Here is a 13,737-nt window from a genome sequence, read left to right as displayed (position 1 = left end):
TATACCTAATTGCTTTGAAACGGATAAACCTTTTTAGTAACGTAACTAATAGCTCCTTGGGTGCATTGAGGAGTTTGTTGTTGTCTTGTTTGGCCGTACACAATGTAGTGCAGCTTTTATACAGCAGCGAAATGTAGGGATTACAGAAAAAGATTGCATGAAAGGGGAATGCTGTGGGGATGTAATTTCTTCGTAGGTATGGAGAGTCACTTTAGTTGACTAAATGCAACAAAAAGGACATACCTAAGCATGCCAGGTACTAGCGAAGATGTCACAGTAAGAATGGAAAAGAATATGCTCAGGTGGTTTGAGAATGTCGCGAAAATTAGTGATAATAGAAAGATTTATAAATCAAGAGGGAGTGGTAAGAGAGACAGGGTGAGACCTCGGTTGACCTTCAAAAATGAATGATAATACTGGAGGAAAATAACGAAAAAAGCATGGATTCCTCATGTCAGCCGGAGTGACTATGAAGACAGTGGACGAGGCGAAAGACGTATGCATGGACATTTTTGTCTTTGCGTTTAGCACTTCATTCTCTCTGGCTTCACCGCTAGTGATAAAGCGTGAAGCTAAAGAATATAAAGAACCATAATCAATGCAGTGCATGTCGTGATTATACGATTATAATGTGTAAATGGCTTCTAGACTAACTTTAATGTGTGTATGTTGTGTACTTAATTAGAAGCACAATTTGCCGAGTAGGTACTGAATAATAATAGTTCTTACAGTCAAATGATTACCATTACCCTTGACTCGGTAAAACAAAGACGAGATATTATCAATTGAAACAAACGACTGAAACCAAAGAGATTTTACATCATTATTGCCTTGCCATTTTTAAAACCAGGTTTAAATTACTCAAAAATAAATATGCTATACCCCGCTTTCTAAATTGACTCATAAAACGTTTTATATGTGCTGTCAAAATTCTGAACCACTGACTGTGTATTGACATACATTTCTAGAAAGCTCACTCACATATCTTTGCTATGATATGATAAGATTAAGGAAGACCATTCGCGAAGAGGAACCAAAGCCGTTACTCTCATTTGTGAAGGGAAACTATAAGCCAAGGAGAATGTCAGTGCACAGATACTATGGAGATTATGATTAAAAGAGACTACCAAAAAGTCATCCTCATGAAATTAAGATTTAAATACTCTGACATTATAATGCTTAAGCCATTTAAATAATGTCAAGGTTGAGCGTACATAATATATGCATATTTGTTAGTGATAATGTTAATTCATACTGAAGTAATAGGTGATTATTCTGGCCCGCATTGTCAGTGTTACCTCATCCTTGTTTCATACATATTGAGTATGTTTTTTTTAACTTGTAACATTTAGTTTTATTTATCTGTGTTGGGTCCGTTTAAATGAATAGAGCTAACTGAGGTTAGATATAGCCAATGCACATATTTCATCTATGTTATTGTGTTGCATTATGACACAAGCTATAGGTCAAGCAGATAATGTAAAAGCTACAGACAGTGCGTCGTCTGTCTTATTTATCAGCAATTATTATTTAATAGTTTTACTGCTTTGTATATGTGCTTGTAGCTTCACCTGCATAAAGTATTAATTTTTATTATGCAGTTAAATACTGAAGACGTCTCGAATAGTAAATTGGTCGTAAAATAGTATGTTGAAGTGGTTGTGAATATGAAACATATTCGTATAAAGTTTATAGTTCGTTTTAACGGGATTTATCATTTGACAATCCTTTAGAACTTTGTCTACGTATACATAAATGTTAAGGGACTCTTGAATATCACAGTACAGCGGTATTTATTTACCGTATGCAAATAGTATGCTATAATCTATATATATAAAAGGACTTGTCCTCACTGGCTGAGGTAAGACACACGCACAGCCGTAACCGCTGTGCGTAGAAACGTGAAATTTGGACAAAAGTTTACTTTCGTAATCTGGACATCCACTAAGAAGGGATTTTGAAAAATTTTAACCTTAAAGGGGTGAAATAGGGGTTCAAAGAGTGTATGGAAAAAAATTTAAATCGGCACCGATTTTTATAAAATTTGAAATTTAGATTTTTAAAAGTATTTAATTGAACACGTGTTTCATCGTTTTCTAGAATTCTCCCCCTAAAGGTGCAAATAAGGGGTTGAAAATTTGTATAGGTTTTTTTTAAATCATCACCAATTTTCATAAAATTTGAAATTCAGACTCCTAAACGTATATAATTAAACACATGTTTCATGGTTTTCTAGAATTCACCCCCTAAGGGTGCAAATAAGGGGTTGAAAGTTTGTATGGAAAAAACTTTAAATCGCCACCGATTTTTATAAAATTTGAAATTTAGACTCTTAAAAATATTTCTTTGAACACATGTTTCATGGGTTATTACAATTCACCCTTAAATACGCAAGCGAAGCTGCGCGCGTCCGCTAGTCTTATATAATTTATAATCCAATATCAACTTATCCTAGACTAATTTCAATATGTAGTGCGTAGTATATCGTTTAACTTAATAGTAAGAATTAGAATATTAAAATATATATTTTGGGTAGTTCAGCTTTTCAGTTACAAAAATATAATTAAAACCTAAAATACTTTAGGTTTGTTGTATTATATTATAGTAAACTAAAAAGGATTTAATAATAGATTGTTACGAAACATTACTCATAAGTTACAACATTGATTTAATATGTATATTAACTCGTATAAAAGATGAATAAATGCGACACGATATTTAATCGTTAGCAGTCCTTTTGTATTCGCACCTTACAAGGTAGTTGATCGAGAGGCTTGGAGTGTTATTGCGCACTCGCGTTGGTAAACTGGCACCGTCTATAAAAGATCACATCCAAATGTTAAAAAAATATTTGTATTTAACTACCAAACTGTATTGTCGAGGCCAGTCGTGGCCCAGCAGCACACGTGTGTGGATTGTAAACGCAATAGGTTCAATTCCTAAGCTCTGATGTCGAGGCAAAGGCTCGGCGTTGAGTCCCTCCACTCAACAGGAATGCCTCCAGAATTCTAGGCTCCCTCTGTTTACTTTGTGCGGGTTACTGCGTGCGTGAAACTGAAAAAACAAAACAATATTGTCAATATTTAAAACTACTTTATAAGAAACTAATCCTAAAATCATTCATTTGTAAAATTGTTCTACCACAAAGTTAATTAACCATCATTGTTGGGTCAACCTTCAACTGCTTCTTTGTTTAGTATTTTGTCAAATTAATTGTCCTATTGTCGTTTCAATATATTTGTTACATCAGTCAATGAGACGTTTGTCATATTTGCGAACGTCGAGTTCGTTTATTGCTTTTGAGATGACGATATCATTTGTTAGTCTGACATTTTGCCTGATGTACTTAGGTCTTGTTTCAACACAATGATTCTATTATTATCGAATTTCTATGCCGTGATAGATACTTGCGATATCCTTGTCTTGTGCAAAGATAATCAGGTGATATTAGAGGAGAATGCCACAAGTCCTATTAATCTATGATCGAGACCGTTTTATGTATCCTTCTTGAGAATATTATGTATGTATATAGGTATTATATAGGTAGGTAGGTTTTGAGTATAAGAAAAGTCTAGAAACAGCAATTTCTATGAACATATTTTTCTTAGACTGAGACTAATCTCCAGAAAGTTATCCGACGGATATAGTTTCTAGATAATTCACCAATAGGATTGGTTGTGCGTTTTTTTTTTCTCTCAATTCCAAGCTGTTTCGCACCGGAAAATTGCCGACATCCTTTTGATCATACTGTAAAAGTCGATTGTATTAGTGTTAAAAAAAGGTTGTTCAGAAAGCAGTTTTTTTTTAAATTTAACTAAAGTTAACCAACTTCAGAAATGTAGTGGAGTTTGAGAAACAAAAGCCCGACAAGGTTACATAGAATAAATGGACCGTTGATTACGTAAATGTATATATGTATAGTCATATAACAGTCTGTTTACTAACTGAAAATGTAACTTTGTTCGAATAATTCTGGAATTTTCAAAGGGATTTACCGTTTGCATTTAAGATTTACACATTTTCCTATAATATTTTATTAGTAAACAATTATTTTATGTTTTTTTTTGAAAATTATTACCTCAAGAGGTTCAGGGTTAAGAGGTAAAGCATGGTCATTTTTTTAAACGTATTTCTTCAATAACTTTAAAATTATCTATTATAAAACTGTAGCACATTTGACATGTTACATAAACAATACAATTTGCGAAGGTTTTCTATTTTCATTTCTTTTCTCAATTAGTTACACAGCAAGTTATGCATGACAGAAGGATATCCAAACAAACGAGAGTTAAGTTTATTTCTCTATATGAGCCCAAACACTTACTTAACTTTTTACATTCTGTATTCTATCTTTGTTTACCTGTCTGTCACTAGGTTCTTTTTGTGAAAAGTTGTCAAAATTATACATAAGAAATCATAAAATTTAATATTAAATTTTTAAATTTTAGGAATAAGAGAGAGAATAAGAATTTTAAATTAGAATTTTTATTATAATACATAGCAATGTATTATAATAAAAACATTACTTATAAAAGTATGATCCTGCACAGATAAATTATTTAAGTATTTTGTAATTCACCAGAAGCAGTGGTCAATTACGGAACACGCTGAGCCGTGCGCGGGAGCTGTGCGAGCGATGGCGGAGCGGCAGCACCACGCCGTCCCCCCCTGCGCCCGCGCCCGACGACGAGGGCGGGGGGCGGCTCGCGCGCTGGTTCAGCGTGCGCCGCGGCTCCTCGCACCAGTATGACATGCATACTCATGAGACTGACAAGATGCCCAAGTTGCCTGAGGTTAGTACTACTTACCTTGGAGATAGTGAAGTTTAATCTGACAATATTGATGATTTCTATTAATATAAGCTGAGTTCATTGAATCACATTCGACTTGAATGACTTACAGAGTTTTAAGCCACAACCCTCACATCACTAATTTTAAACCACGCCAATTGTTATTGAATGCAATTTATTTCCCATAAGTGTATTTTATTCCTGTATGACACGGGCTATTGCGTTTGTATGCAAATCCAGTTTAAATCCGGTATTCCGGCAACGGCACGAGATCGCAACTTGCTGTCGTGACGGAGCAACATTCTTTATATAAGTACATTAAAATCGAAATATGACATAAAACTTTTACTTATTAACAATTTAATTAAATAATTTTATATTTTCATTCATATTATAGAGAAGTTAATTCTACATGATAATTAAACCTGTTTCAATTGTATCGCTTTTTGTACAGAAAATCCTTGAGAAATAAACTGACGTTGATTAACAAAGTATAAAGAATCAACGAGGCTGATTGCTTTTATCTTAAAAGTTGCCCGTTTATAACGAACGTCAATTGTTACGGTCTATGCCCTCATTCGGTACAGTTGAGCCAATTTTACAATATTGGAATTTATGGATAGTTATCAAGTGCAGTTAATAAACGCTAACTTCAACGTGGAGCTGAATGGACAGCGTACTGGTCGTTGGCTTCCTGTGCGTTCATGATAATTTCTGGAAATAAAACACATCATTCATTGGTTGGAACGCCATCTTTAATTCCAACGGCCGCTAAAGGACTCGTACAATTAAATATATGATGTACATGATTCACATTTATATAGTGATGAATCATCATCGGTCGCTCGAGTGTCTCGCCGTTCAACAACACACCCGCAGTAACCGAGTAGAATACCCGGCGAGACGTACATACTCGTATGTATGTACTACTTTGCTAAATAAATAGTCTATTTAAACATGTGATATAATGATGTGCGATCGCTGTCCAGTGAGCTACCATAGTGGATTCATGTTTACGATTGTAATTTTTTTACTTCAGTATATTTTTAGTGAGACGGCATGTGTAACGTGTTATTCGTAAATGTCAAAAGTGTATTTAAATTTTTCCTCCCGGTAATCTGACGGTGATCTGACGGAGAATCAGCCATGTTTTGTGTAAGAGTTGTTCGCGAGAAAGCACTTTACTCAATGACAACATTTGATGTATACGTAAGTCACGTGGTCGCCAAGCGGGTGCGGTTGGGCTTTTGACGTTTACGTGTACGATGTCATGTTATATTTAAAACTTTACACGGTCCATGTGAACCGGTTTCTTTAATATATCGTGCACAGATATAAATAAAGTGACGTGAAAATTGCCGGTTGGTAATTTTGTCGGTTTATACGCGTATGATACAAATGTTCGACGCGCGCCAGCAGTGTTTCATCACATGTATACCTTCGGATTTCTGAGGCGATCACAAATAAATGCACTAGTGAAACCGTTTCATCTGGATTTTGTTAAAGAAATGGAACTTTAAATCACGTTCACATATAGCACGAAATTTCACCAAAGTATTTGTTTTCATTTTCTATGCTAAAATTCATTCATTCATTTGTATTTCACCTGGTGCGGTGAAATGTTTTGGACATATGAACATTTGAAGGTTATACAAGTTATTTTGCATAATTAAAGCTACAGACTGAAGAACTGTATTTTTTTATATTAATGTATATTTTATTGACGTTATTGACTTGCAGTTACAAATAAGTTAACATGTTTTGCTCATCATAATAAACATGTTTTCCTCTGAATTTGTTCAATGAAATAATTATGGATTCCCTCTCGTGTGTTTGTTCTAAACGTTTATTGCAGAGTATTTTTTCTTTGAATCTATTATTTAATTTTAAAACGTTCTCCGAACCACAAGTTTCTCTTTATTTATGCCGTAAATTTTATCACTTATTTACAGTATTGGAATTTTTGCACCACTGAACATAAAAGCTAGAATCTTTTAAGATTACTTTAGTTCTGTTTATTTAATCTAAACTCCATGCTAAATCCTGCGTTATACAGGGTAGGCAAAGGGAACCTCATAACCTAGTATTGAGATACTCTGTTCCCATTAAACATTATATATTATATAAACATTTCCCATTAGACATTATATAGACATTTCCGTTTCCCCAATTTCGGCTTAATTATGGAGGCATTGCGTGTTGATTTGGGGAACTTTACGCAGCGCCCCTGAGCTAAGAGTGGCTTCTCATTTCTTATTCATAACAAATACACAAATAACCAACACTGTTTCTGAACATGAGCAATGTACCTAACAAAAACACTGCTAACAGGTGTCAAGGGACTTATTAAATTTGAAACAAAAACTGATTCAACCAATATGCTTAAAATTTTAGCTGGAGGAGGACATGTTCTCCTGCGGTGGTGAGGTGCGAGGCGGCAGGGTGCCTCCGCCCTCACTAGGCACTCCGCCGGACTCCCTCACGCCGATACAACTCCGGCGAAGGCACGTGGTCGCAGCTATTATACATAGTGAGAACTCCTACGTTGCTACCCTGCAGAGGCTTATCAATGTAAGTTAATTGCTCGTATTTTCTATATTATATAAGTACAGTATGGCTTAGGTCACATTTAGATTGAAATTTTCAAGTAGGTAAATTTTAAACACCTTGAGATCTTGTTTTCCAAAAAAACTCTTAAGGGAGTGTCTACATCACATATGTAAATATGTATACTTAATTATTATATCAAGAATAAATCGTAATTCGATTTATCTAATATGCTCAGAATGGCACTTTAATTAATTTAGCTGTAGACAATTTCCCTTTATCTTTTCATGTTAATTATTTTTAATATGAATATGAATTATTTGATTTAATAGGAACATTGAGGGCATTTAGTTTCGCATATTATTATATAACCGACTATTTCGCATTCCCCTTAATTACTTTGAAGCGATTGAATTAGATAATGTACGTAATAGTAAGAGTCGATAATATTATGAATTACGTGTATGGCGATCACGGTAATTTCTCACGATTTTTTTTGCTCTAACGTCTATCATTAAAGAGTGATAAGTCATTAGTGGGTACCTACACGTTGTGTTACACCTTTCTATCGGCCTGTCCAGCTGATCTCGTTTGGCGTTAAGGTTGTTATCTAGACTTAGTGATAAAATAAATAATTGTTAAAAAAGCACGGGAAGCGGAGTGTGTTTTTTAAGTGATCTATTGACATTCCACGGTTTTTTACATTACTGTCAAATCAAATTTAAAAAAAATTGTCTTTTAGTTGTTTTTTTCACAACAGCTAATAAAAACTTTTAAAAAAAGACAACCTATTTCTGTCCATACACTTAAGGAAAAAAAATATACAGTTCATTGAGTACCTACATATTACTTAGTTTGTTATATAGGTCAAATCTTTTTTTATCCACTCGCTTTAAAATAAATTAGTAAATAATGTCATCAATAAAAAAATCTTATTTTTTGTCTAGGCATTTCATGTTGAGTAGCGTAACTCAAAACCGCGTTTTTAATGGAGTATATAAGCTGACATCTGCATATTGTTTAATTATGTCATATCATCCATATGTGGCATAGTGTCGGCAAATCCGCGGGTGGCCAGTGCCGCGTAAGTAAACGGTAAATTATAGCATGCATCACTATCGTGGGAAAACATGCGCCCGCCACAACTGGAATGACCACTTGGAATCCTTTGTGCTAAAACTATTCGAGATATTCTATATAGCATTGATATAAGGAAGAGGTTTATAATTATTGTATTTATTTATTTAATTGTATTTAATAACTGTTTATTATGTTCGTTGTTAATCATATAAATGTATTATAATTTATAAATAAGATATATATCTTAGCGTTATATTGTATATAAATAAAATATTTATTTAAATTTATATTTTCATTTATTCGCTCTGGTGTCGTGCACAGCACGTCGATTTCCGCCCCTCCACACGCTGTCTCCAGAATTCCTCCAGGATTCCCTCTGCCTACCCTGCTGTATGCGGGATACAGCGTGAAGCTGATTTTTATTTTATCGTATCATTTTCGTTTTGATATAAATAATGAAAACGAATCTATTAAAATGTGCCTATATTATAATATTGTTTAATTTTATATTTTTATACCGTTTTATAACTAAATGCAGTAGTTTATAAATATTTACAAAAAGGCAATGTTTATACAAACATCCGTACCACAAAGCGCTGCCTGGTAAAGATTTAAATTGATAACGTTTTGTATACATCAAATTACCATAACTGGAATTATATAAGTGAAGTGAGCGCGTTCCTTCATATCTGACTCAATGAAATGTTTCAATGCATTCCAATTGATATGGACTTATAGGTACTATGTACATGTAAAGGCTTTAAGAACAATCTTTGGTGGAAACAGTTAAAAAATCTATCCTCAGATATTTATTTTCGGTTTATAAATTATATTACTGTATAATATCTTGTTAGTAGTTATTTAAATATTACATTTACTTCAATGATTTAAAATTCCCTTTAAAGATAAACGCGTTAAAGATATTGTAGAAGAAAATTGTTGGGTAGATGATCTTCATTCATGTTATATATCGATATTTTTGTGATATAAATAAAAGGAAACTAAAAGTAGAAATTTTGCAAGGAAATTTATAATTGTTCCATACCATATATTATGTAAGTCTTAGGTACCTACTATTAATACTTCATGTCCGTTTAAATTATGTAGGAGGATATTACAATATTTATTGATTGATATTTCGTACACTTGTAACTAAATAAGGCTGGGGCCCTTTTAATGCAAATCGATTAATTTCATAATTTTGAATTTAACTAAGGCAAACATATAATTTATCGATAATATAGTGTCACAACTCTAATCAATTTTGTACTTGAGTTTCTCTGATAGACTTGGGCTATATCTTAATTCTAGTTTTAACATAATAATTATACTGTTCTGTAAAAACTTACAGTTATACTGGAAAAGATCTAAAGTTATATTCAGCCACTGTTGCTACTTTTAGTAATTAATTTCTGTCGCAATTTTAATCAATCTTTTGATAAAAGTATATACATGAATGTTTCTATTATTATCATGTAAATAGAATTAATTATATTTATTTGTAATGGTTGTCTTGTTAAATCCAATATCTAACAAACACCGTGCAATGTTAAATATTTGTTTTACGCAATCAATGTCAATTCAAAAGACTTCACTGTCAATAAGTCTAAGATATTGCGGACACGCCTACAATTTCGGCAACAGTTGTAAGAACCTGTTCTCTTTTATTTATTTAAATACTTAAATAATTAATCGAAGGAGAAACTTCCAAGGTCTATTTAAACGTCGCACAGTTTCGTTTTACCGTAATTGACATAACGTCGCTGTTCTCTAAAGATAAACACAACAAAAAAGTTGTTCGCGATGCGAAAGTTTGTAAATCCTTTACAAAACCACTTTGCAAAAAACTGTAGTAGGTAATATTACGCAACGTTAATTGAATTCGCTTGTTAAATGTAAAAGTCAAAAAAGGATGAACCCACGCAAATTTAATTATAATATACACTAGACTTCCAATCACTCACAATACAAGAGAAAGTGGACATTAAAGATTTAACAAACATGTTGACATTTCTCATGTACATAACACGTCTGCGATGAAAGAGGAAACATTGAAATTGATAGCAATTATAATTGATGGTCGCGAACGTTAGCTGGTGTTATGCAATCCATCAATTGAAGCTATTCAAATATTCCACCGAGTGCTGGTACTCTTTCTGTTGAGGAGTTGAGTGGAGGTGGAGCTCGACGGGACACTTGATTAAGCTGTCAGTTGACAGTTGCAAAACATTGTTAACTCTCTGGTTAATCCACAGCTTAGTGATGTTACTAAACTAAAAATGATTACAAGCGTATTACGATCGACTACCTACTGAATTTCTATTACAAAATTCATCAGAGATTCTTGTAATCGAATAACATAACTGTTAACATATTGTGTCATTCCAAAAAGCTCTTGAAACTGATATAATTGTTATCTTTATCGATCGTAAAATTCTCAAAATTAACAATGTTGATTCCCTAATAATCTTGCTTAAGTTTGTTTGCGTAATTTTTTATTTATAATTCTCATAATTGATGTTTTAAATTTTAAGTTTATTAATTTTTGAGGTCAATGAGATAAGTTAAACGTAACTTTTTTCCATGAAATGACCACCTCTTATTACATATGATAACTATTTTATTAATGCACCTGTCAGCTTAAGTTTATGCTTAAGACTTGTAAGAAGTAAAATTTGCAACACAGGGTATTGTAAATTTTCTATACATTTATTGATATATTTAGAAACATGTTGTACCACCATTGTTCAAACTTTCATTTTTTAATATTTCATAAATAGAGATTTCGAAGTAACACACTTTAAAAAGGCAAATTTTCTTTTGAAGTGAAATGTTAAAAATTATACATAAATATTTAAATAATACGCCTTTTACATGCCTGTGTTTCACTTGTTTTGTTCGTTACAATTTGCATATTGGGAAGTGGGGCAGTTTTAATGGGCTCTGTTAACAAGTTGACTGGCCGAGGTCACCGTAGTAAATGCTAGTCTCCCTAACTGGCGCTCGAATCCTATTGTTTTTATTATAATGTCAGCAGTTTGTCTGAAGTCAGAATTGCTCGTAAAATTATAGAACTTCCTTCATAATAATAACGTGCTATTAGAATACATAACGAGGAAAACATTGCAGTTGAGCCTTTTTTTTTAAAAGAGTTCAGATCCAAATCTTTATATCTTATTTAAGTTTTTTTTTTACAAGAATATCTTAATGAGCAAAAAATCGAACATCATCAATACAAATATGTTCGTTTACAAAATAAAATATTGATGTTTGAAGCCAATATTTGTTTTTCGAGTTTATCGACGTAACTTATTAATAATGTGAGGTTCAAAGTCCTAAATGTACACAGTTTATATATATTATTTTATAATAAATATTGTTATAGTAGTATGTAAGAATACGAATTACGTCTTAATATTTATTCAGTCCCTGATTATAAATTTAACTAGAAAATGTGCAAATAATTTGACGTTGCCTCTACGAAACTTGAAGTTAATGAGTGTACTTAAAATTAAATTATTAATATTTTATCTGTATAGAAAATAAATGCTTCCTTACTTTTTTGTAACTAAGCATATACTTGGATTTTTATAATATAACTAGCGGACGCGCGCAGCTTCGCTTGCGTATTTAAGGGTGAATTCTAATAACCCATGAAACATGTGTCCAATGAAATATTTTTAAGAGTCTAAATTTCAAATTTTATAAAAATCGGTGGCGATTTAAAGATTGTTCCATACAAACTTTCAACGCCTTATTTGCACCCTTAGAGGGTGAATTCCAGAAAACCATGAAACATATGTTCAATTAAATATTTTTAAGAGTCTAAATATCAAATTTTATAAAAATCGGTGGCGATTTAAGAATTTTCCCATACAAACTTTCAACCCCTTATTTGCACCCTTAGGGGGTGAATTCTAGAAAACCATGAAACATGTGTTTAATTATATACGTTTAAGAGTCTGAATTTCAAATTTTATAAAAATCGGTGCCGATTTAAATTTTTTTCCATACAAACTTTGAACCCCTATTTCACCCCTTTAGGGTTAAAATTTTTCAAAATCCCTTCTTAGTGGATGTCCAGATTACGAAAGTAAATTTTTGTCCAAATTTAACGTTTCTACCATCAGCTGTTACGGCTGTGCGTGCGTCTTACCTCAGTCAGTGAGGACAAGTCCTTTTATATATATAGATTACAATTATTTATTTGTGTACATAAAAATAGTAGGGTAAACTAGAAAGTGATTATTACTGATAGCTATTATAAAGAAACATAATTATATAAATTAATTTCATTAAACTAAAACAATCTCTTTAAGTCTTTTATTAGAAATCTACGTTAGATTCTGTACCCTAATAGTCATTTTAGCTGTAGCCAGTACTCTATGAAATATTATAATAATGCATTTGATTTCCTTAAGAGTGGAACAGAGTATATGGTTTTACTTAACCCCCTATATAAGAATTATTTTTCAAATTTATAATGTTGCAAAAACATTGATTTTTATTATTTACACTCGAAAACTCTAAGCATAATTTAAGAGCTAACGTTTTTGCAGTCTATAAAACACGTTAAGTATTCTAAGTGATGACGCACTCAGACGAGGTATAAGAAAATTTATTTCCGTATTCATGCGACAAGGTACTTTATATAAATAACATAGCTTATATTATTAGATTGAAATATCTTTTTAGATTTTTCATATAAAATAGAATGATGCAATGTTTCAATGGTAATATATATATTATACGATTTTTTTTACATTATTTATAAACAAGAATACTACCTGCTATTTATGACATTTTAATGTGTTTAAAATAGAAGAATACTTTTTTAGAACACATAGCTTATTATCTAGGGAGATTTCGAGAAATCTCTCTACATAGATGCTAAAAACATAATAAGTTGTGCTAAAATAAAGTATACGAATTTCGACGTAGCTTGATGGGAAAGTATGGCTTAGTGGTCAAAGCGCTTGGACAGTTTCCAAGAGGCGCGAGTTCCAATTCTACGTTGTTTTTGTTAAGAATTACAAGAATACTACTATTTTTGTCGAGTGCTTAATCCATAATCTGTTCCGCAGGACTATAAGAAACCTTTAGAAGAGAGTAGTCCCGCGATTTTAAACGCAAGTAAAATCCAGACGCTATTCCATCGACTGCCCGACATCCTGCAATGTCATCTGCACTTCCGCACCGCTCTCGCGGACTGCGCGCGAACGTGGGACCGCGATGAAAAAATTGGTAAGATTTAGTTTAGTACGGTCGACAAGGCGCGGCCACTCTCAAGATTCTCTCAAGTTAGTTGTAGATGGAAGTG

The 13,737-nt window shown here is 32.7% G+C and overlaps 1 protein-coding gene across 12 annotated transcripts in view; it reads left to right on the top strand.

Moving 5' to 3' along the window:
• LOC146533922 (rho guanine nucleotide exchange factor 10) overlaps positions 1-13,737 on the top strand; it is a 31,840-nt gene that overhangs the window by 11,166 nt on the left and 6,937 nt on the right. For 3 of the 12 annotated variants that reach the window (XM_085195312.1, XM_085195308.1, XM_085195310.1), the window contains 3 exons: positions 4,586-4,793; positions 7,185-7,361; positions 13,502-13,661. In XM_085195312.1, coding sequence (XP_085051438.1) covers positions 4,586-4,793; positions 7,185-7,361; positions 13,502-13,661 — 545 coding nt within the window. Of the gene's footprint in view, positions 1-4,582; positions 4,794-5,655; positions 6,000-6,031; positions 6,051-6,132; positions 6,152-6,394; positions 6,437-7,184; positions 7,362-13,501; positions 13,662-13,737 lie in introns of those variants that run through there. The other 9 variants (XM_085195311.1, XM_085195307.1, XM_085195309.1 and 6 more) reach the window with 7 other exon arrangements.

The sequence above is a fragment of the Heliconius melpomene genome, chromosome 12, assembly GCF_056956725.1.
Source record: "Heliconius melpomene rosina isolate 202511_hmr_F chromosome 12, ASM5695672v1, whole genome shotgun sequence".
NCBI classification, from domain to species: domain Eukaryota; kingdom Metazoa; phylum Arthropoda; class Insecta; order Lepidoptera; family Nymphalidae; genus Heliconius; species Heliconius melpomene.
The sequence above is the reverse complement of the archived record's forward strand: the minus strand, read 5'-3'. Positions and strand labels throughout refer to the sequence as shown.